At 42.6% G+C, this 21,437-nt stretch overlaps 1 protein-coding gene across 2 annotated transcripts in view; it reads right to left on the bottom strand.

Moving 5' to 3' along the window:
• Nucleotides 1–21,387, bottom strand: part of Chp1 (calcineurin-like EF-hand protein 1) — a 35,272-nt gene extending 13,885 nt beyond the window's left edge. The window contains exons 1-3 of one of the 2 annotated variants that reach the window (XM_063284499.1): nucleotides 21,161–21,387; nucleotides 9,835–9,907; nucleotides 4,481–4,561 (exon numbers count right to left, since the gene is read on the bottom strand). In XM_063284499.1, the coding sequence (XP_063140569.1) occupies nucleotides 4,481–4,561; nucleotides 9,835–9,907; nucleotides 21,161–21,227 (221 nt within the window). In that variant the 5' untranslated portion in view covers nucleotides 21,228–21,387. 2 annotated transcript variants of the gene reach the window in all.
• Nucleotides 21,388–21,437: the final 50 nt, after the last annotated feature.

Below are 21,437 nucleotides of genomic sequence, written 5' to 3'. Positions count from 1 at the left end.
GAGTCTTCTGTTTGTATGTTTTGTCTTTTCCAGTGTTTCAGAATCAAACTCAAGGTCTTCCACAAGCTAGGTAACCACTATACCACTAAACTATATAGATTCATGGTGACTGTTTCTTTTTTTTTCCTTTTTTCTTTTTTTCGGAGCTGGGGACCGAACCCAGGGCCTTGCACTTTCTAGGCAAGTGCCCTACCACTGAGCTAAATCCCCAACCCCATGGTGACTGTTTCTTATGGACTCAAGAAATGGTCAACACATTGATCCTGAGTAGCATGAAAGTCCACTCAGCAAGCTTTCTTCCCAGATACATGCATAATACTTTTGGGCTTCTACAGTATCTCCATCTAGAAAGCCTCACCCTAGTAGTGTGAAATGGTATATTATTTTCACTTATTAAATGATTAACTAGGTTAAAAGAAGAAAAGAACTTAACTATGGTCAGAGTTATCAATTGAATTTACTTACATATCTAAAAACTAAATTTTAAGTAAAGCCCAGTACTACACATGAACGCCAGTACTTAAACTCTCTCTGCTTTGAACTCTGGAACAACCAGCATGTTACTCTTTCAACCCACAATAAAGTATGCCTAGAGACATTTAAATTTTAAAGCACATTCTAGACATCTTGCTTGTTTATTTGTTGTTCTGAGACAGTCTGCCTCTGGAGCCAGCCTGGCTCTGCATTCCCAGCAGTCCAGTTTCAGCTTCCCCAGTGCTAGACTTTACTCCCTCTCTTCCTCCTAGTCCTGGGGATCAAACACAGGGCTTCAGCTACACTAGGCAGCCCTGTGGTTCTCTTTTCTTTTTAAAGATGTTTTATTTTATGGGTATGAGTGTTCTGCCTACATTTACATCTGTGTACCACTTGCACGCCTGTTGACTGTGGAGGTCAGAGAAGGGAATCTGACTCCTTGGAACAGGAGCTACAGTTATAAGCTTCCACGTGGGTTCTGGGAATCAAACCTGAGTCCTCTAAAAGAGAGGCCAGTGTTTTTAACTGATTAGTCATCTTTCCAGCCCCCACCCCATTCTTTCCTTTCAGTTTTGCTGAAACAGGATCTCACCTATGCAATCCTGGTTGGTCTGAAATTTTGAAATGCCTGGCTTTTTTTTTTTTTTTTTTAAATCTTAAGCATCTCTGCAGTAAAGATAAATACCGCAAGGCATAGCAATAGATACCTGACATCCCAGAACTCAGGAGGCAGAAACAGCAAGGACTGCTTCCAATTTAAGTCCAATTTAGGCCACATAAAGTAGTAGGTCAGCCAGGCAGTGTTAGTGCACGCCTTTCGTCCCAGCATTCAGGAAGAAGAGACAGGCTGATCTTGAGTTTGAGGCCAGTCTAGTCTACATAGTGAGTTCCAGGATAGCCAGGACTACATATAGAAACCTGGTCTCAAAAACAGACAGACAGACAGAGTACTGGGCAAGCCAAGGACACAAGCAATACTTTTTTTCTTATGAAAAGAACAAAAAGGGGCTAGGTATAAGCTTAGTTGGTAGTGTTTGCCTGACAGGCATGAGGTCTGTGCTTACTCTCCAATACCACGTACACTGAGTCTGTAGTGGTTCATGCCTATAATCCCAGCACTCATGAGATGAGGCAGGATCAAGATCATTCTTGACTACATAAGATTTGGGAGGGAGGTGAGATGGAGGGAGGGTGTGCACATGATGGTAACTCTAGGGAGAAAGTTAGGCAACTCTTCAGGTTCAGGCCAGTCAGAGCTGAACAGGGAGACTCTATATCAAAAAAAAAAAAAAATGAAAAGCAATTTTAGGCTGAAGATGTAGCTCAGAATATGAATGCTTGTCTAGCATACACGAACTTCAGCACTACATAAACTGGTCATAGTGGTGTACCTATAGTTGTTTCCGCTCAGTAAAAGTAGAGAGGAGGATCAGAAATTCAGGGTAGCTGATGCTGGCAAGCAACCCTGAGTTTAATCCCCAGAAACCACAAGGTGGAAAAAAACAAACTGACTCCTAAAAGTTGTTCTGGTGGCATATTCACGGTGGCATGCCCAACACGCACGCGCGCACGCGCGCACGCACACACGCACGCACACACACACACACACACACACACACACACACAGAAAAAGAGAAAGAGACTGTAACAAAAATAAAACAGCAACTAAAAGAAAATAATTCTAAAATTGTGCAAATGAGTTTTTTAATAGTTAAAGGAAAACACATAAGACTTGTTTACTTACAACAATCCTAGCAGTATCAGGTGGCCTATTTCCCAGAGTTGCCTACAAAAATCCTGCCAGGCATAGTGGTGCATGCCTTTAATCTTAGCACTCAGAGACCAAGGTAGGTCTACCTATTTACTCTTAGGCCAGCCATAGCTACCCACTGTGAAGCCCTGTATCAAAAAACAAAAAAACAAAACAAAACAAAATCCCTGTCTTAGCTAAGTAATTTCAACATTTTTGAGGCAGAAGTAGGAGGATTTTGAATTTGAGCTCATTTTACACTGCAAAGGACCACATCTCAAAAATAAGAGTTGGGTTGGGGATTTAGCTCAGTGGTAGAGCGCTTGCCTAGGAAGTGCAAGGCCCTGGGTTCGGTCCCCAACTCCGAAAAAAAGAACCAAAATAAAATAAAATAAAATAAAAGAGTTAAGAAGAAAAGTAAACCTCTGGTCTCTGTGTCCAAGTAACAGGTAGTGTATCTTAAATGTCAGGTAGATAGTACAGTTCGGAGACCCACAAATGGGTGAGATCAAAGAAACACTAGCTCAAAGGGGACCTTGACTTCCTTCGTGCAGCTACACACCTCGTGCAGCATGACAGCACCTGCCAAAAAACGTACGCTCTGAGCAATCAAGCAATATGGAAAGACTCAAATCCTGTACCAGGGCAAAAAAATTAAGGTTATTAGCACAATGTTTATGCAACAGAGAATGAAACACCTATGTTCTACTATCAAATTTCAGTCTGAAGAAAACAAAACAAAAAAAACAGAAAACCTTTTTCCTTCTTAAGCCAGAAGAAACAAACACCTGGGAGCCAGGTAAGTACTTGGTAAGAAGCAGGGGCCCAGGCAGCCACAGGCGCCACCACACAGGCTGCTACAGCCCTGGCAGCTGACTGGAGAAGATGCTGGGAAACCACCAGAGTCAAAGGAGATATGGCTTTGCCTTTCAAAATCAACTTCAAAAACTGGTGAGAGGGCTCAGTGGAAGGCCCTTGCCAAGCCTGGTGATCTGAATTCTCCCCTGAATCCAACTGGTGGGGGATGGGGGGAACTCAGGCAAACTGTCCTGCATAGATGCAAAATAAATGTCTGACAAAACAGAAGAAGAAAAGGACTTCCACAAGCTGTTTCTCCAGGTAACTGATGGTGACTGAGGAGCTCTGAAAAAGAAGCTGACAAAATGACTGTGAAATACTCTCCTGCCAAAGGCTTGTGTCTAGAGCACAGTATGAGAGCTGTGCTGGGCAGGGTGCAATGTTCTGCGGGCCCTAAAAGCACACCAGAGGGAGGGTGCAGGAGGCGAGAGAGGCACAAATGAAGGCGAGCAGATGATTGCAAGTTCAGCGGGCTCTGACTGAGTGTCTTGGTCATTGCTCTTGCCTTCCTGATCTAACTGACCCTAAGTTTGTTTTTCAATTAAAATTTTTTTTAAATGTGTCTCAGTATTTTGCTTGCATGTATGACTGTGGAACATGTGTGTACTGGCTAGTTTTTTGATCAACTTGACAAAGGGTTCATTTGGAAAGAAAGAACTCAGAATGGCCTGTAAGGCAGGCCTTTGGATTTGGGGAGTGTTTTGCTTTGTTTTGTTTTGTTTGAGACAGGGTTTCTCTGTCTTGGAACAGCTCTATAGACCAGGCAGGCCTCACACTCAGATATCTCAGATATCAGAAGGCTTCTGCCTTCTGTGTGCTAGGATTAAAGGTGTGTGCCACCACTGCCCCAGCTGCCTTCAGGGTATTTTTTTCAAACTGATTGCTGTGGGAACGCCCAGCACTTTATGGGTGGTGCTACTCCTGAGCCGAGGTCCCGGATAGTATAAGAAAGTGAAAGCTAAGCAAGCTAGTACTCAGCATTCCCCAGGATTCCTGCCCTCAGGCTCCACCCTGGAGCTCCTGTCCTGATCTCCTTTGAAGATGGACTGTGCTATGGAACTGTCAGCTGTAGTAAACCTCTCCTCCCTAAGCTGTTTTATCACTAAGAGGACCTGGGTTTGATTTTCAGCAACATAACAGCTCACAATCATCCCCAATTCCTGTTCCAGCAAAAATAAACACAAGAAAAATCTTTTGTGTTTGGGCGAAATACAGAGGAATCTATATATGAAAATTAGGGGTGCCCAATTTAATTCTGGGCAACCATGATCTGAGACGACAACTATCTATTCTATATTATTTTGTTATTATTATTATCATTACTGTAATTATTGTATATTAGCAATCAATATAGCCTAGACAACAAAGGAAGGAACCAAAACCAAGTGTTGCACTCACCCCTCTGAGAAGAAGGCATTGATGATCCGGTCCCCCAGTGGGTTGATGGCAAGTTCTGGAATCCTCTGGAAATCTTCCCGGCTGCCAAAAGAATCACCTTAGGCTAGAGACACTGGCCTTTGGAATGGACTCTTTTGAAGCCAACAGAGTACAACCCAGCAGGAAAACTGCCTCCTGGAATTACTTCAAGTAACTAGAATATCTGCCAACTGTTTTTTGCACCAACTCAGGTATGAATGAAGCAAGATTTAATTTTGGTACTTCCCAGGAAGCCCAGCAAGTAGGTTATGTCAGTGAGCAAATACTTAGCTTGTTTCATAGTGAATGATTTCTTGAACATTACCACTTTGTAATTATTTGGCATTGAGAATAGCAAATAGACACAATCAACTACCACAGAGCTCCAGTGTAGGCTGGTGGAGCCTGAAGACACTTGCTCGGGAAGAGCTAAAACACCCATGAAATGCAGGAAACTCCTAAGAGAGTGTTTCCATTCAAGAAGCTAAGCACAAGGCACAATGGCCAGGCTGACTATAATCGAGTCCTAGCAGAGTTTGGACTATAGTGAGACCCTCCCATGGTTTCCCAAAAAACTAACAAATCAACAGATGGGAGGGAAGAGGGACGGAGGCAGGGAAATGAAGCAGACTTAACCTTAAACATGGTAAGAGCAATCAGCATCACATAAACATGCAGCTGTGATACCATTCTTCATACAAACATCTTGTGTTGCTCCACCCCCAATTGATACAGTGTTACTCTCTTTTCCTATGCCATGTTTTACCTCTGCCCTGTAGAGCTGAAGGAATTGGATCAGACAAAGTAACTTGCCCTTGCCACAATGAAAGGGCAGAAATGGTTTAAATCTAGGACTTCAAGTAAAAATCTATTTCTTGTTAAAAAAAAAAGTTCCCCATATTAACTTGTTAATATTTATTTAATATTTAATATTTAAGATGCATCTTATTATGGCATGGCTACCCAGACTGGAACACATGGGTTTCCCTGCCTCTGGCCCTGAGTACTGGGATTACATGCATTTGCTACCATACCTCGCCCATATTAAAAGTTTTGAACATTGTTGTTTCAAAAATAATGCTCAGTATTTCTCTAGAATTTCTTGGATATCCCATGTGAGGAATACAAAACTGTCCATGATTTACTTTTCCTATCATTGGGAGCACCTACAGCAGACTAAGGTGACCACCACAACCCAACCCAGCAGGTAGAGAAGACTGTTATGGATCAAAGGAAACTGACGAACTGTAGGAGCAGAGCTCAGGTGCAGCCCAGTTAGCAGGGTGCTTGTAGAGCATGCAAGAAATCATGGATTCAATCCCAGCACCACAAGAACTGGGTGAAATAGCACATGCCTGAAGTTTCAACGAGGGAAGGCAGAGGGAAGGGTACCTGAAATTCTCAGGCATCCTTGGTCATGTAATAAACTCAAGGACAGCCAGGGATACATGAGACTGTCTCAGAGAACTGAACAGTACAACAGGGGCTGTAAGATGGTCATGTCATGGGGTTGGGGATTTAGCTCAGTGGTAGAGCGCTTGCCTAACAAGCGCAAGGCCCTGGGTTCGGTCCCCAGCTCCGAAAAAAAGAAAAAAGAAAAAAAAAAAAAAAAAAGATGGTCATGTCATTAAAGTGCTTGCCTCACAAGACTAGGAACCTGAGTTCAGATGCCCAGCACCCATGTAAAACAGTCAGATATGGCAGTGCACATCTGTAATGCCAGCACTGGGGAGGTGGACAAAGTAGACCCCTGTAGCTCACTGGCCACTCAACTTAACAGAATGGATGAGTTCTAAATTCATCAAGACCTTATATTAAAATTAAGACTGGGCCAGGAAATGGTGGCAGAAGCAGGCGGATCTGAATTCAAGACCAACCTGTGTACAGAGTGAGTTCCAGGACAGCCAGGGCTACACAGAGGGGAAAAAAAGATTGTCTGGAACAGATAGCTCATGTCTTAATCCACAGCACTAAGGATGCAGGCACAAGCCAGCCTGAACTATATAGTGAGTTCCAGGCCAGCCAAGGGTAAGTAGTAAGAACTCTGTATAAAAAATAAAGTAAGAACATATAGAGTAAAGAAGATACCCAATGTGAACCTATGATCTATAAATTCCACACCTACATACACAGAAGTATATGCACATCCACACATAAATTCATGCATATCCACAGTTACATGGAGTGGGGAAGCAGTAACAACAAAATATACAAGACAAGAGCCATCACATAGGGTATTTGCCACTAAGACTGGGTTTAATCTCCCACACCCACGAGGTGGCAGAAATCCAGCTCTTCAGGGTTTGCTTTACTTTGTAAGTGTATGTGTACCACCATGTATGCATGCCTGGTACCTGAGGAGGTCAGAGAAGAGCATTAGATTCCCTGGAACTGGAGTTACAGACGGTTAGGAGCCACCATGTAGGTGCTGGAAATCTAGCCCAGGTCCTCTGCAAGAGCAACCAGTGCTCTTAATTGCTGCTCATCTCTCAGCTCCAGAGATCTAACTCTCTTAAGTTGTCTTCTGACCTCTGTGCACACACACAAGTAAATACATGTAAAAACAAACAAAAACAAGAGATGAATGTGTAAACTCTATACATGATTTTAAGACTGCAAAATTCCTGTAAAGGATACCATATATCAACTATATAGAATGGAGACAGATTTGAAATAGACTGCCTCGAGATAGTACTTCATTAAAACACTAAGTTTTAAAAATTATCTGATGAGCGTTTTACCTGCATGCATGTTTGTGTACCAGGTATGCGCCTAGTGTCTGAGGATGCCAGAAGGTCAGATCCAACTGGAACAGGCGTTAATAGATGGTTATGGGCTGTCCTGTGGGTGCTCAGCAGAATCTGGACCCTCTGGGAGTGTAGTCGGTGTTTTTAACCACTGAGCCCTTTGCTTCACTCTAGTAGGCAAGCTGTTGTCCCTATGACCCTGATGGCCATGCCCGGGTTGACCTCAAATCCTAATCTTCCTGCCGCATCCTCTGAAGCCATAGGATTGCAATTGGGTACTACCATGTCTGGATCAAATTCTGCCCCCTTTAAAACATGTATTCATCTCTTGAGGGCAGAGCTCGGAGACAACTTAGAAGTCAGTTCCCTCCTTCCACCACTTGGCCCAGGAAGCAAACTCAGGTTGATGGCAATAAGAGTCTCACCTGCTGAGCTATTTCACTGGCCCAAAATACAATTATTGTTAGAAAACAGCATAACTTAGCATGTGTAGCTCAGAACAGTCTCAAATTCTTAATCTTCCTAGCTCTACCTAATGTGTGCTAGGATTAAATGCTAATGCCACAATGCACCACAGAATGAAGTTTTCAATTACTAATTTTTTTAATGTGCATTAGAGTTTTGCCTGTATGAGGGTGTCAGATGCCCTGGAACTGGAGTTACAGGCAGCTGTGAGCTACCATGTGGTTGCTGAGAACTGAACTGAGTCCCCTGGAAGAACAGCCAGTGCTCTTAACCACTAAGCCATCTCTCTAGCCCTAATTTTTTTCAAATGGTATCTCAGATACCACTAGCTAGCCTTGAACTTGCTACAGACCTAAAGATGATTTTGAACTTCTAATCCTCTTGCATTCATCTCCTAAGTGCCAGTGTGTGTGGCCAGACCTAATTTGTGAGACTTTGGGTATTAAACCCAAAGCTTTGTAGGTTCTAAGCAAATGGCCTACCAACTGAGCTGTATTTTCAGTCCTCATTTTACCTGTGTTGATCTAAATCTTTGTTGTAGGAAATGTTCTCCCAAGTACATGACAAAATGTTAGTATGAGGAGTTGGGAGCTACATAGATGGCCCAGTACTTAAGGTTCTTTCAGAGGACCTGGGTTCAAGTCCCAGCACCAACACAGCAGCTCACAACGGGCTCAGGAGGTACATATTACCTAGACTTATGACACCAGTTCAATCCTCAGAGCCCACATGGTTAAAAACAAGAGAACTAAATCTCACCAAGTTGTCCTATGACTCCTCTCCAAGCGCCCTCCAACACCTACCACCCCCCACAATAAACTAATGTAAAAAATACATTAGAAAAACCCAGAAACTTGACTGTATCTCATTCCTGCCTTCAAGAAGTTTATTATCAGAAGACAACACACATTCTTCTACTCTCTACAGAGCAAATGCTAATGACAGCATATGAAACATTCCTATTCTGCTCAAGAATCTTCACGTACTTCCTGCTGTGGTTTAAACTTTACATGGTCAATGAACCGAGCTAACGCATCTCTACCACATCTGGAGACAGACAGAGACTTACCTAGCACACTGAGTGCAGAGCCTTAGAACAGCATCTCTGGATTTAGTCTTCCTTGATCATTTAGAAAACTGATTTCTTTTAACAATCATAATTGATTAAGATAAAGATTACTGGGCTGGAGTTGGCTCAGCAGTTAAGAGCACTGACTACTCTTCCAGAGGTCCTAAGTTCAAATTCCAGCAACCACATGGTGGTTCACAACCATCTAGAATGAAATCTGATGCCCTCTTCTGGTGTGTCTGAAGACAGCCACAGTGTATTCATTAAATAAAACAAATAAATCTTAAAAAAATAAAAAAAGGATAAAGATTACTAGGGTCTGGATTGTTTAATGTAGCAAAAATTATTACATGATTTGTCCTATAAGACAGAGTCTACACAACTCACCAAAATTAGTATCTCTTGTCTAACAAAATGATAAGAAACAATCCAGGAAGCCAGGTGTGGTGGCAGACACTTTTAATCCCAACACTGGGGAGGCAGAGGCAGGTAGATCTCTGAGTTCCTGGCCAGTCTGGTCTACAGAGAGTTCCAGGGATACACAGAGAAGCCCTCTTCTGGAAAACCAAAACAACAACAACAACAAAAACAACAGAATTATCAGGGCTGGAGAGATGGCTCAGTGATTAAGGGCACTGACTGCTCTTCCAGAAGACCCAGGTTCAATTCCTAGCAGAAACACATGGCAGCTCACACCTCTCTGTAACTCCAGTTTCAGGACATCTGACACCCTCACACAGATCCACATATAGGCAAAACATCAATGAACAAAAAAGAAATTAAATAAGTTATATATGCATACACATACATACATACATTCATACATACATACATACCAATGATGTATAGACACCACAGCCAAAATGGTCCCTGCTTCCAAGTCCAAGAGATCTACTATGCCCACCCTTGGAATACAGATAGCCCCTAGTGTGGCTACCCTTGGAATGTAGTCGGCTTTTAGGGATCCTGGTCTGGGAAGGAAGGAAGGAAGGAAGGAAGGAAGGAAGGAAGGAAGGAAGGAAGGAAGGAAGGAAGGAAGGAAAGGAAGTGCTCACCTGAGAGTTCCGTTCTCCCCTTTGTCCAGGCTGGTGAAGCGGCTGTACAGGCGTGTGATCTGACTGTGGGAAACTAAAAGGCAGAAAATCAGTCCCAACTGAAGAAATAGACATGCATTCACACTACACCCACCCCCACTGCATGCTTCAGTGTGAGGGAGATGGGGAGCTGTGCAAGATGTCAAAACAGCAAATTTAAAAAACTAAAGAATAAGAGGAGTTAGATAACAAACTAAATCAAAACCAATGAAATTTGGCTCTTAAAATGAAGTGTAGGCTTAATTAAGAGTGTATTAGGCGGGTTGGGGATTTAGCTCAGCGGTAAAGCGCTTGCCTAGCAAACGCAAGGCCCTGGGTTCGGTCCCCAGCTCCGAAAAAAAAAAAAAAAAGAAAAAAAAAAGAGTGTATTAGGCTAGGAATGTAGCTCAGTGGTAGAGCTCTGCTTCACATGCATGAAGATCTGAACTCATCACCAACACACACATACACACACACACACACACACACACACACACACACAGAGCTTTAAAAACACAAAACAATGAGAATTAAAGAACTTAAGTATTGGGGGTAAAGTGCACAACAGGTCAGCAGAAGAGTACCTGTTTAAAAGCATGAGCAAGACTGTGTTTGATCCCTAGCATGCATACCTCTCTCTCTCTCTCTCTTCCCCCCTCCCCCACCATCTTCAGACTGGAATTTCTAAATAGGTAACAAAGTCAAACTAAATACTGTGGCACATCAAACAATTCTGTTTTTAAAGTCTGGTCTCCTTCTGCACCAAGCGTCTGCAGTATCACCACCTCTTTAGGACTTAACTGGGTGACAGATCCTGCAACCTGGAATCAACTTTTTTTGATGCAACCAAGTGATCACGCTGTGACATTTAAGAGGACCCAAAGGCTGCTCATTCTGGATTAGCTTGAATAAATCCAGCATGAGCTAACTACTAAAAGCAGTTTACAATTGCAGGTGTACAAAGCGACTCTCTAAGTGCAAAAGCACTTCTGGGAAACAGTTTAGTCTCCTGGCAGATTAGAGGCAAGAGGGAAAAACAGAATAACCGTAGTAGAAAAGACGACAGCCTCAAAGCGGGTAACAAGTCCGAACTTTGTTTCAGCTGCACCTGTGAGGCATTAAAGATTAAGGAAGTGTGGATCTGAAGGTTGTTCTCTCCAAGCTTAAGCCACACAACAGGACCTGCTGCATGGGGAACAAGGAAACTAAATAAACAAGGCAGGAAGTAAAACAGGAAGTGAATGGTGGGGCAGAACACCAGGGCACCTATGACCTCTGGCATTAGCTTCATCCTTGAAACAGGCTCTAATAACTAAGGTGTGTAGAGAACAGAGCAGAGGAGGCACAACTCCTCCTACCCAGGCAGTCCAGTTGCTAAAGGCCATAAGTACCAGCCACACAGGTAGGAGCAGCTTTGTAAAGAATAGACACCTGTAATGGCCAGGCAGACGGATTCTGATTCCTCTCATGAAGCCACAGGGGCTAATGGAACTGTGAGGATTGGATGGAAGGAAAATGCTTGGCAAAGTGCCTGCGTTAGGACACCACCCCAAGTTAACTATTATCATGTCATCATTCCCACACAAGAGCCTGAGGGGACAGTTTACACTGCTGTGCTAACTTCTCTCCACCTTCTTCTTGGTGAGCCAGTCACAGCCACTTTCTTTAGGAATCTATCCCAGTCTGGCATCTGGCCCCCAAAGGTACTTTTGTAATGAATTCCTCAGTTGAGCAAAACTAAGTCAGTTAAAGAGTAACTACATTTCCTAAAAAGTTTTGAAAAAAGAAATCTATGTTTTCCATCTCAACATTGTTTGTTATTTCTTTAATGTGCCTCCTAGTATCATTTGTTTGTATACTTTAGGTCCAACAACTTAGTTTTCTCATTTTAATTTTTAAAATTAATTTGTTTTTATATACACTGGTATTTTGCCTGCAAGTATGTTGTATGAGGGTATCTGATCCCCTGGAACAACAGTTACAGACAATTTTAAGCTGCTATGTGGGTGCTGAGAATTGAACCCAGGTTCTCTGGGAGAGCAGCCACTATAGTTAACCGCTGAGCCAGCTTAATTTTAATTACTAGTTCACAGTCTTTCATATTAGTGTGGAGTTTTTAAATATTTAAACATTTTATTTTTTACTATGTTTCCGTGTCTGTGCACATGATTGCTGGTACCCCTGGAAGCCAGGGGTACTGGATCCCCAGGAACTGGAGCTACAGGCAGTTGTTGAGCTGCCCAACATGGGTGCTAGGACCAAACTCAGGCCTTCTGGAAGAGCAGGATGCAGTCAACCACTGAGCCACCTTATAAATCCTGGTTTTAAGTGTGCTTAGAGTAGTCTATCTGTAGTAGGGTATGTGTAGTTAGTGTATGTGAGAATGCTTATACCCATGCACACACATGCAGAAGCCAGAGCGGGACCTCCTCTATCGCCCTGCAACCAGCTGCCTTGGAACTGAGCCTCTCACTGCACTGGAGGCTCACACTGTGGCTGAATGGCCAGGCTGTCTAAGTGAGCTCCAGGACTCTGACTCGCTCCACGGCCCAGTGCTGAAGTGCAAACTAGCCTATGAGGCTGGCAATTTGAACTGAGGTCCTGCTTGTGGAACAACTGCTCTTACCACTGAGACGTCTTTTCTGCCCCTGAAGGAGTTTTAAGGAGCTATAATATTTAGTTCACTGAGGGGTTGGGGATTTAGCTCAGTGGTAGAGTGCTTGCCTAGCAAGCGCAAGGCCCTGGGTTCGGTCCCCAGCTCCAAAAAAAAGAACCAAAAAAAAAAAAAAAAACTATTTAATTCACTGAGTAAGTTTTTAGTGTTCAGAGTGTCATTTCCCCCCACCCCCAAACCCCTCTCCCCCATCCTCCCGGAGTTGAGGATCAAACCCAGGGACCTGCACTTACTAGGGCAAGCGGTCTACCACTGAGCTAAATCCAACCCATGTTGAGAGTCTTACATTACAGATTATTGGTTTTTTTAAAGATGGAAAACAATCAAATTTTATTTTATATTAACTTTAATATATTAAAGTGTTATATATTTATATATTATTTTAAGATTATACACATGAAAAAATGTAAATGGAACAATACACAATGTCATCTTCCTAATGCCCAAGTCCCCAATCTCCTATGCTAAAGCTATGAAATTAATAGTTTGTAATGACCCTTACTAGACATTTCTTTTGTGTGTGTGTGTGTGTGTGTGTGTGTATGTGTGTGTGTGTGTGTAATGTGTAGAGTTTAATACAATTTTTAAAAAATATTTTATTTATTTTTATTTAATATGCTTTAGAGTTTTGCCTATATGAGGATATTGGATCTCCTGGAACTGGAGTTACAGACAGCTGTAAACTGCCATGTGGGTGCTGGGAACTGAACCTGGGTCCTTTGGAAGAGCAAACTGTGCTCTTAACCACTGACCTATCTCTCCAGCCCAATTTACAGAATTTTTAAATTAAGGTAAATGTCACGATCTAATCCAACTCTTAAAACTAATAAATGGGTGGTGGTGGTACACTTTTGCACACCTTTAATTCCAGCACTGTTTATTAGTATTGAATCCAGTACCAGAATGTAAAAGGTGGCTCAGTGATTGAATGCATCCTGCTCTTCCAGAAAGCTTGAGTTTGGTCCTAGCACCCATGTTGGGCAGCTCACAACTGCCTGTAGCTCCAGTTCCTGGGGATTCAATACCTCTGGCTTCCAAAGATACCAGCAATCACTTGAACAGACACAGAAACATAGTAAAAAATAAATATATTTTTATATATTTTAAATATACTCTACACCAATATGAAAGACTATGAATTACTAATTGAAAATCAAGCTGTTAGGGGGCTAGAGAGATAGCTCAGTGGTTAACTACACTGGCTGCTCTTCCAGAGAACCCAGGTTCAATTACCAGCACCCACACAGCAGTACTACACAAACTAGTTTGCACTTCAACACTGGAACAGGGAACTAGTCTGGATGTCTGGAGCTCACTACGAACATTTGAGAGGCAAAAGCAGGTGGATCTCTATGAGTTGGAGGCCAGCCTGGTTTACCTAGCAGGTTCTAGGATAGTTAAGGCTACACATAGAAACCCTGTCTCGAAAACCAAAACAAAACAAAAACAAAAAACAAAAAACCTTTATTTTAATTAAAAACAAAATAAACAAAAATAAAAACCCTGATAAATGATCCAGTACTTGGGAGGCAGAGATAGGTGGATCTCTGAGGGTAGCCTGGTCTATAGAGATAATTCCAGGACAGACAGGGCTACACAGAGAAACCCTGTCTGAAAAAAAATCAAACAAAAAGAAAAAAACCCTAACAGATGACCAAAGCAACTCCAAAGTGAACCAAAGTCTAGAGCTGATCTTGAACTCACTCTATAGCACAGGCTAGCCTCATTCTTGCAAGCTTGCCTTAGTCTGCAGAGTATTAGTATTATATACATGGACCACCACACTGGGCTTCAATCTACCCTTCAAGGAGCTACACGGTCCACACACACAAAAGTATTAGAACTTGCAGGAATAAAGGCAGGGTATGCTTCCAGTAAAAACAAACTCACTGAAGGCGCAAAGCTAACCAGACAGGCACCAAACACTCATAACATTCTTGGAATCTCAGGAGTTGACAGTTCCCCTTAGAATGGTTGTGAATAGGGACATGTCTTGAATGAAGCTGTAGTCTACTCTGCTGAACAAACACTATTTCACACCGAAAGACTGAAAAGATCCTGCTAACCTTGAGTTCAGAACTGTCTATCAAGTCTGCCTCCTCAGGATAGGAAGGTATTTCAAGGACATGCTGATCACTAAGACAGACTGGCATGGGGAGCATGCGAAGGTAACAGAGATAGGCCATGTTATTTTGTCATGGCTTTACTCATCTTAATGAGCAAGACGACTGAGTTAAAGTGGACAACTGCAGGCCACAGCAGCTCTGGAGACACACTGCAGAGTGGAGCCTGCACCCCTAGCCATTCCTTTAATGTTTCGTACCCTGACATTTTCCCAACATAAGGACTCCAAGGTCTAACCTATACTCCTAGGAATTAACAGAGAATACCAGGTGGTGGGGGTTTATGCTACCTTTAATCTCAGAACTCAGGAGGCATGGACGGAAGATCTCTGAGTTCAATCAAGGTCAACCTGGTCTAAAGAGCAAGTTCCAGGACAGCCATTGAGAAATCCTGTCTTGAAAAACAAAAACAAAACAAAGAAACAAACAAAAAATAACTCAAAGAGACCAAAAACATATGTCTTCTAAAACAATGAGGACAGACCTCAGCGGAAGTGATCAGAGCATGTTCAAGCTGTGGCTTTCTACATCAGCCCAATAAAAAAACAAGTCCAAGCAAACAACGAACAAAATGGGTCTTCTCAAAAGAGGGTAAACTGAAGATTATTGAGTAGTAGCTAATAGGAAATCACTACTAACTTTCTTAGGAGGGACAATAGTACTGCAGTTATCAAGTTACATGCTTCCCTCTTCTGACATGATAAAGTAAATAGGGCTAAAGCATCTACAACTTCCAAAGAGTCGATATTGTGAGTTCCACCCAGGGTTACATAGTAAGACCCTGCTACCCAACTCCATCCCCCTCAAAAAAAAAAAAAAAAAAATCAGGACGGAGGTGGAGCTTAATGGTGCAATCTTTTCAAGCATGCATAAAAGCAAGATTCTAGGTTCAATCACTAGCACCAAAATAAATAAATAAATGAACAAAAATATCTAAAACATTTATGTGTGTGTATGTATACATGTATACATGTGTATACATGTATTTGTGCCACAGCCCATATTAGGTCAAAGGAGTCAATTCTTTTTCCTCCATGCAGGTCCTGGGATTCAAACTCTGGTGTCAGATTTGGTGGCAAGAACCTTTACACAAGGAGCCTTCTGGCATACAGTCTAGTCCGGCCTTGAACTCAGAACCCTTTGGTCTTAGCATCCCTAGTGCTGGAATTAAAGGCATAAATAAACTACCACATCTGAAACTGGTATAAAAATCAGATTTTCATTCAGGTCAGACCAAAGTAAGTTTACCTTTTGCTACACAAAAGCTGAGGCATCCTACCTGCTTGTGCGCTTCCACAAGCATTCACTGCATGGAGTACATACATGTATTGCTGTTTTATAGCATGTCTTTCTGCTTAACCTCAGAAAATCTGGCTTCTATCTCTGCAGCTGCTTCTAGGGTCAGTGCCTTTCTACGTAATTTCAAGTAGTCTGTGTTCTGAACCCCCTTCCTCATTTATAAGTTCCAGGGTAGGGGACTGGAGCGATGGCTCAATGGTTAAGAGCACTGACTGCTCTTCCAGAGGTCCTGAGTTCAAATCCCAGTAACCACATGGTGGCTCACAACCATCTGTAATGGGGTACAATGCCTTCTTCTGGCGTGTCTGAAGACAGCGACAGTGTACACATATACATAAAATAAATAAATAATTAAAAAAAAATAAGTTCCAGGGTTCCATTCTCTATCTTGACACACAGTTCTTACCCCTTTCTAGTAAGAAACAGGAACTAGAAGGGTATAGAACTTTACAAATTATTTCAAGCCTGACAAAGATATTATCTCTCGGGGCTGGAGAGATGGCTGAGCGGTTAAGTGCACTTAACTGCTCTTCCAGAGGTCCTGAGTTCAATTCCCAGCAATCACATGGTGGCTCACAACCATCTGTAATGGGATCTGATGCCCTCTTCTGGTGTGTCTGAAGACAGTGACAGTGTGCTCATACATTAAATCAATCAATAAATAAATCTAAAAAAAAAAAGGCATTATTTCTTCATTTCCCACTCAATAGGACAATTCTACATTTTTATAAGTCAGCACATTTGAATAAAAGACATTAGAGGGCAGTCACAGTATAACTTATAAATGAGGAATGGGTCCTCTGTACTCCCAGACTCCCCCAAAATTACGACAAAGGCCAGCCAGAAAGGGACCCCAGAAGGAGGCAGTAGCACCCAGAAGCTCAATTTCAAGAAACTACTCTCAAGCAGTGACCTTCCTCAGGCTGTGCTCTGTTGGAAGTGGAGAAAAACCCACACCCTTCATATCATCACTACACCCTTCCAAACAAACAAAAACTCACTGGTCTGTACAACTCACTTCCTAAACCTGTTCAACACCCTGCCCATACCCACATGACACACACCATAGAGCAGAAACTAAAAATAAACCAATCTTCATTCCCCATAATGTAGTTGGCATGAACCTTTGCTCAAAGTTAAGGGTTTTGGCAATCCACAACAAGGCTATTCCTATGGCCAATTGTACTAAGGGTCATTACATAGATTCCTAAGATACTGTGACCGCCCTCCAATGTCTTTTATTCAAATGTGCTGACTTATAAAAATGTAGAATTGTGAAAGAGGGTGACAGAACAAAGGCTAAATATAGTAGGTGTTTTATGACAACAGTGTTTCTTTTCTCTTCTCTTCTTTTCTTTTCTAAGCCAGGGTCTCACTATGTAGCCCTAGTTGGCCTAGAAATTGGAGATCCACCTGCTTCTGCCTCCACATCTGGTTTTATTTTTGTTTAAATGTTAACTATATGTATTTGTGCATGTCATTGAGGGCACCCTGGAGACCACAAGCATTAGATCCTCTAGAGCTGAAGTTACAGGTGGTTGTTACCCAATATGGGTGTGGGAATCAAACTGGGATCCTCTTAACTGATGAGCCATCTTTCTGGCCCCCAAAGTGTACCTTAAACTATGAGAAACCTCAGCAAAGCAAGGTGATACATACTCACTATCCCAACACTCAGAAAAATTGAGGGATTGCTTTGAGTGAGGCAGCCTCAAAATTAAATAAAACATCAGGCTATGTCTTCTTTTAGTTTTACTTCCTTGGGATTGACAGAATAATGTTAGTGTTTAATTCCTAAAGTACACTAAAAATAAGCAATGTGTAAAATGCCTTCACCTCTGGTTAGATAGCCATAGACAGGATATAAACAGTTTTTATTTCTAACATATGCAAAGATGATTCTATCCATGGTTCAAAATAATCGTAGTTTGGCCCCTGAGTAAAGGTGTTTGCTTCACAAGCCTGACAACCTGAGCTCAATCCCCAGAATCAAAGGTAGAATAGCGACAACTCCATTAAGTTTTCCTTTAACATCCACTCACATGAAGACATGAAGGGGCAGGTTTACCTCCCCCACACATGCTATTTAAAAACCCTGGAGAGAGCCAGGCACAGAGGCACAGGCCTTTAATTACAGCATTCCAGAGGCAGAGACAGGCAGATCTCTGTGAGGTCAGGGTCAGCCTGGGCTACATAACAAGCTCCAGGACAGCCAGGACGACACAGAATTTGAGACCTTGTCTCAAAAAGCCAAAATAAAATAAAACCCCCTGGAAATTAAAAAAAAAAAATGGCTAGCAACTACATGACAATTATACCAGCAGCATTCTAAGGAACTTTTTTCATTTATCATGATAAGAATTCTAAAATTAAGTTATTATTACTAATTTTGTTTTACAGATGATGAAAGTTGTGTAATTCTTACTCAGAATTACTTTTCCTAGTATTTAGTGGCTAAGCATTAAATAGTAGCTACATTGGTCTTTTGTGTGTGTGTTTTTTCAAGATAGAGCTTATCTGTGTAGCCCTGGCTGTCTTGGAATTTGCTGTATAGACCAGGCTGGCCTTGAACTCAAGAGATCTGCCCGCCTCTGCCTCCTTAGTACTAGGATCAAAGGCATTTTGGGAGTTTTGCACACATCTGTAGTCCCAGTCCTTAGGAGGCTGAACAATAGAATCTCAAATTTGAAGCCAGTCTGGGCTACACAAGTTCCTGTCAAAGGAGGAGAAAAGGAGAAGGACGAAGAGGAAGAGGAAAAGAGAAGGAGGAAAAGGAGGAGAAGGAGGAAGAAGAGAAATAGGAAGGAGGACGAGGAGGAGAAGAGAAAAGGGAAGAGGAAGAGGAAGAGGAAGAGGAAGAAGAAACAACAACTCTCTGCTGATGGGTGCTACCTAGATATACTGATAGTTCAATCCCTAGGGTAGAGGAATGACATTTTAGCTAAGTGGGGGTAATAGTTGCTGAAAGCCACTGAAACTTACCTTAATTTATCAAAAATTGAATCCATTCATGTATCAAGACCCAATTCCCATACCCCACAAGGCCAGCTCAAGACCATCTTCCCTAAATACTGAAAGGGGGGTGCTGTACCGTTTTAGCTTCCTTATGCCCTGATGCTAATCACAACTTGTCTCTGGCTTATCTCCCTGGCCAGGTTGTGGGTATCTTGCTATCATCTGCTCCCAATACCTAGCATAAACAGGCATTGCTAAAACTCATTATTTTCTGTTTCATTAGGTTTTAATAAATATATACACTGGTTTTGGTGGGAATGTAGGGAATCTTTCTCATACTTGAATTATTCTTGGGTAACCAGGATAATAGTTCTTTCATGATCACCTAGGTTTGTCCGTGAGTCACAAGGTAAAACAACTCAGTACTATACCCAGGACTAATGAAAATCATGAATGACATCACTGTCCCATTCATTTTGAAGAGAACACAACCTTTCCCCAATTGAGCACGAGCACTTTGGGGGCTGAGGCAGGACTGTCATGAGTTTGAAACCAGCCTGGACTATGTAGTGAATTTGTGTTTGTTTGTTTGTTTGTCTTGTTTTGTGTGTTGTTTTTCATGACAAGAGTTCCCCTCTGTAGCCTAGCCATAGAGCCTGTTATTTAGATCAGGCTGGCCTCAAATTCTCCTGCCTCTGGAGTGCTGCTGGGATTAAAGGTATGGGCACCACCAGGCCCAGTTTACGTAGTGACTCCTAAGCAAGTCTGGGCTACAAGGTAAGATCACAGAAGAAAACAAAATAATAGCTTGTCCCATACTCACTATACTTCCCCATGATGTGACTCTGTGTTTCAAACATAAATGGAAAGAAGTCATTACATCTACAAGTGGGGTCAGAGGTAAATGCTTGCTGAATCCAACTGTGTATATTTCTACTCACGGAACCAGCCGTGAGTCGTGAAATGTCCTTAAAGGTGAGTGGCCAAACAAAAGCTATAAAAAGCTAAGTATTCTCTGTCAATCATTCAAAACTGGCCATAAGGGATAGTAAAAGCAAAGCAACCTGACAGGGGGTGGGGCTAGATCACATCTCTTCCAACCTGAATACTCTAGAAAGTTTAACTTGTCAGACAGCCAGGATGACTGTTAATTTACCCAAGGACTCATTCCTGGAGAATTCTGTAGTTCCCTGTACCCCTTGGTACTATCTGCCAATGTGTTATTTGCTCACATTATCATCAAAGACAGGTACCATGAAGACACGGCTTACGAAAAAGAGAGCCACAAAGGAGCGCTAAGAAAGCACTGAGGCAATACAATTGTATCATACATTATCAAGGGCTTTTCAAAGGCACAGTGCTTCTCAGTTCCTAAAGCCCTGTTGCTCCTTTGTTCGGGTTAACCGGGTTAACCAGGAAGAAACTAGAATGAATATATATATATATATATATATATATATATATATATATATATATACACATACACACACACTCACACACACACACACACACACACACACACACACACACACATATATATATCTGTTCCTGGTACAAATTCAGATTTTGGAGTACATCCAGTTTCGATATCAACTGCATAAGGTACAGCAACACAGCAGATATCAATGTATGGGAAAATAGGACAAATGTCTTCACTGTGTCTTTAAAACCTTGATCACTGTATCTGTGGTTTTTCTCCAACGGTTCAGATTAAAAAGCCTCACTCGGGTTTTTGGACTCTTGATTGCTTAGAGGTCTTCAGTTCCCGGTCACAAGCCTTACTCTATGCTCTTCTTTGCTGAGTTTTTCCCCCTGTGTGATTTTAGTAGTTTTAGCTCCTTTCTCAGAAACCTCATTGAGATGTATAACGTTTTCTCCAGAAACCATTCAGATTTCCTGGATTTGTTTCTGCTTTACCTGCTGTTCAGGATGCTTCTGTAAGGGGAACGATTAAAGGAGGAAAATGCGCGGATTTTTGTGAGCAAGAGTGGAGTGGTGGTGTTTGTGCTCCGTTGTTGGATCGAGATTCCGGGCTTTTGAGGCAAGACAGCACCAGAGGAACCAAATCCCGGCTCCAAGAAGCTACAGATGAACGTACGGGTACTCTAGCCTTCGGTTACCCAAAGCACCGGAGGCTGCATGGGACCCTCCCAACAAAGTCACCGCACCCCAGATCAAGACCTAAGCGACAACCGCTGTCATTACTGAGGCCAGCCGTAGGCACCGGGCCGCCTTCCCACCCCCAACCCGAACTCACAGCCAGTCTCCTTCTTGATCTCCTCGAGCTCTTCGTCCCGCAGTAACGTGGAGGCCCGAGACCCCATCACCGTGACGGGAGCTCCTCCGGGAGCGGCAGCGCCAGAAGCAGCGGCGGCAAGAGGGAATAAGGGAGGGAAGGGCCAGGGGTCAAGAAGGGAGAGGGCACTGTTTCTCCTGCGGCCCGGGGAGGGAAACTAGGGGTGGCGCGCGGGGGAGGGCGGACCGACACCAGCCAATCCGGAGTGAGGCCGCGCCCTGCGCAGGCGCTAACGTCA

Source organism: Rattus norvegicus, chromosome 3 (genome assembly GCF_036323735.1).
Source record: "Rattus norvegicus strain BN/NHsdMcwi chromosome 3, GRCr8, whole genome shotgun sequence".
NCBI classification, from domain to species: Eukaryota; Metazoa; Chordata; class Mammalia; order Rodentia; family Muridae; genus Rattus; species Rattus norvegicus.
Note: the sequence above shows the minus strand (reverse complement) of the source record. Positions and strands in the feature narration are given on the sequence as shown.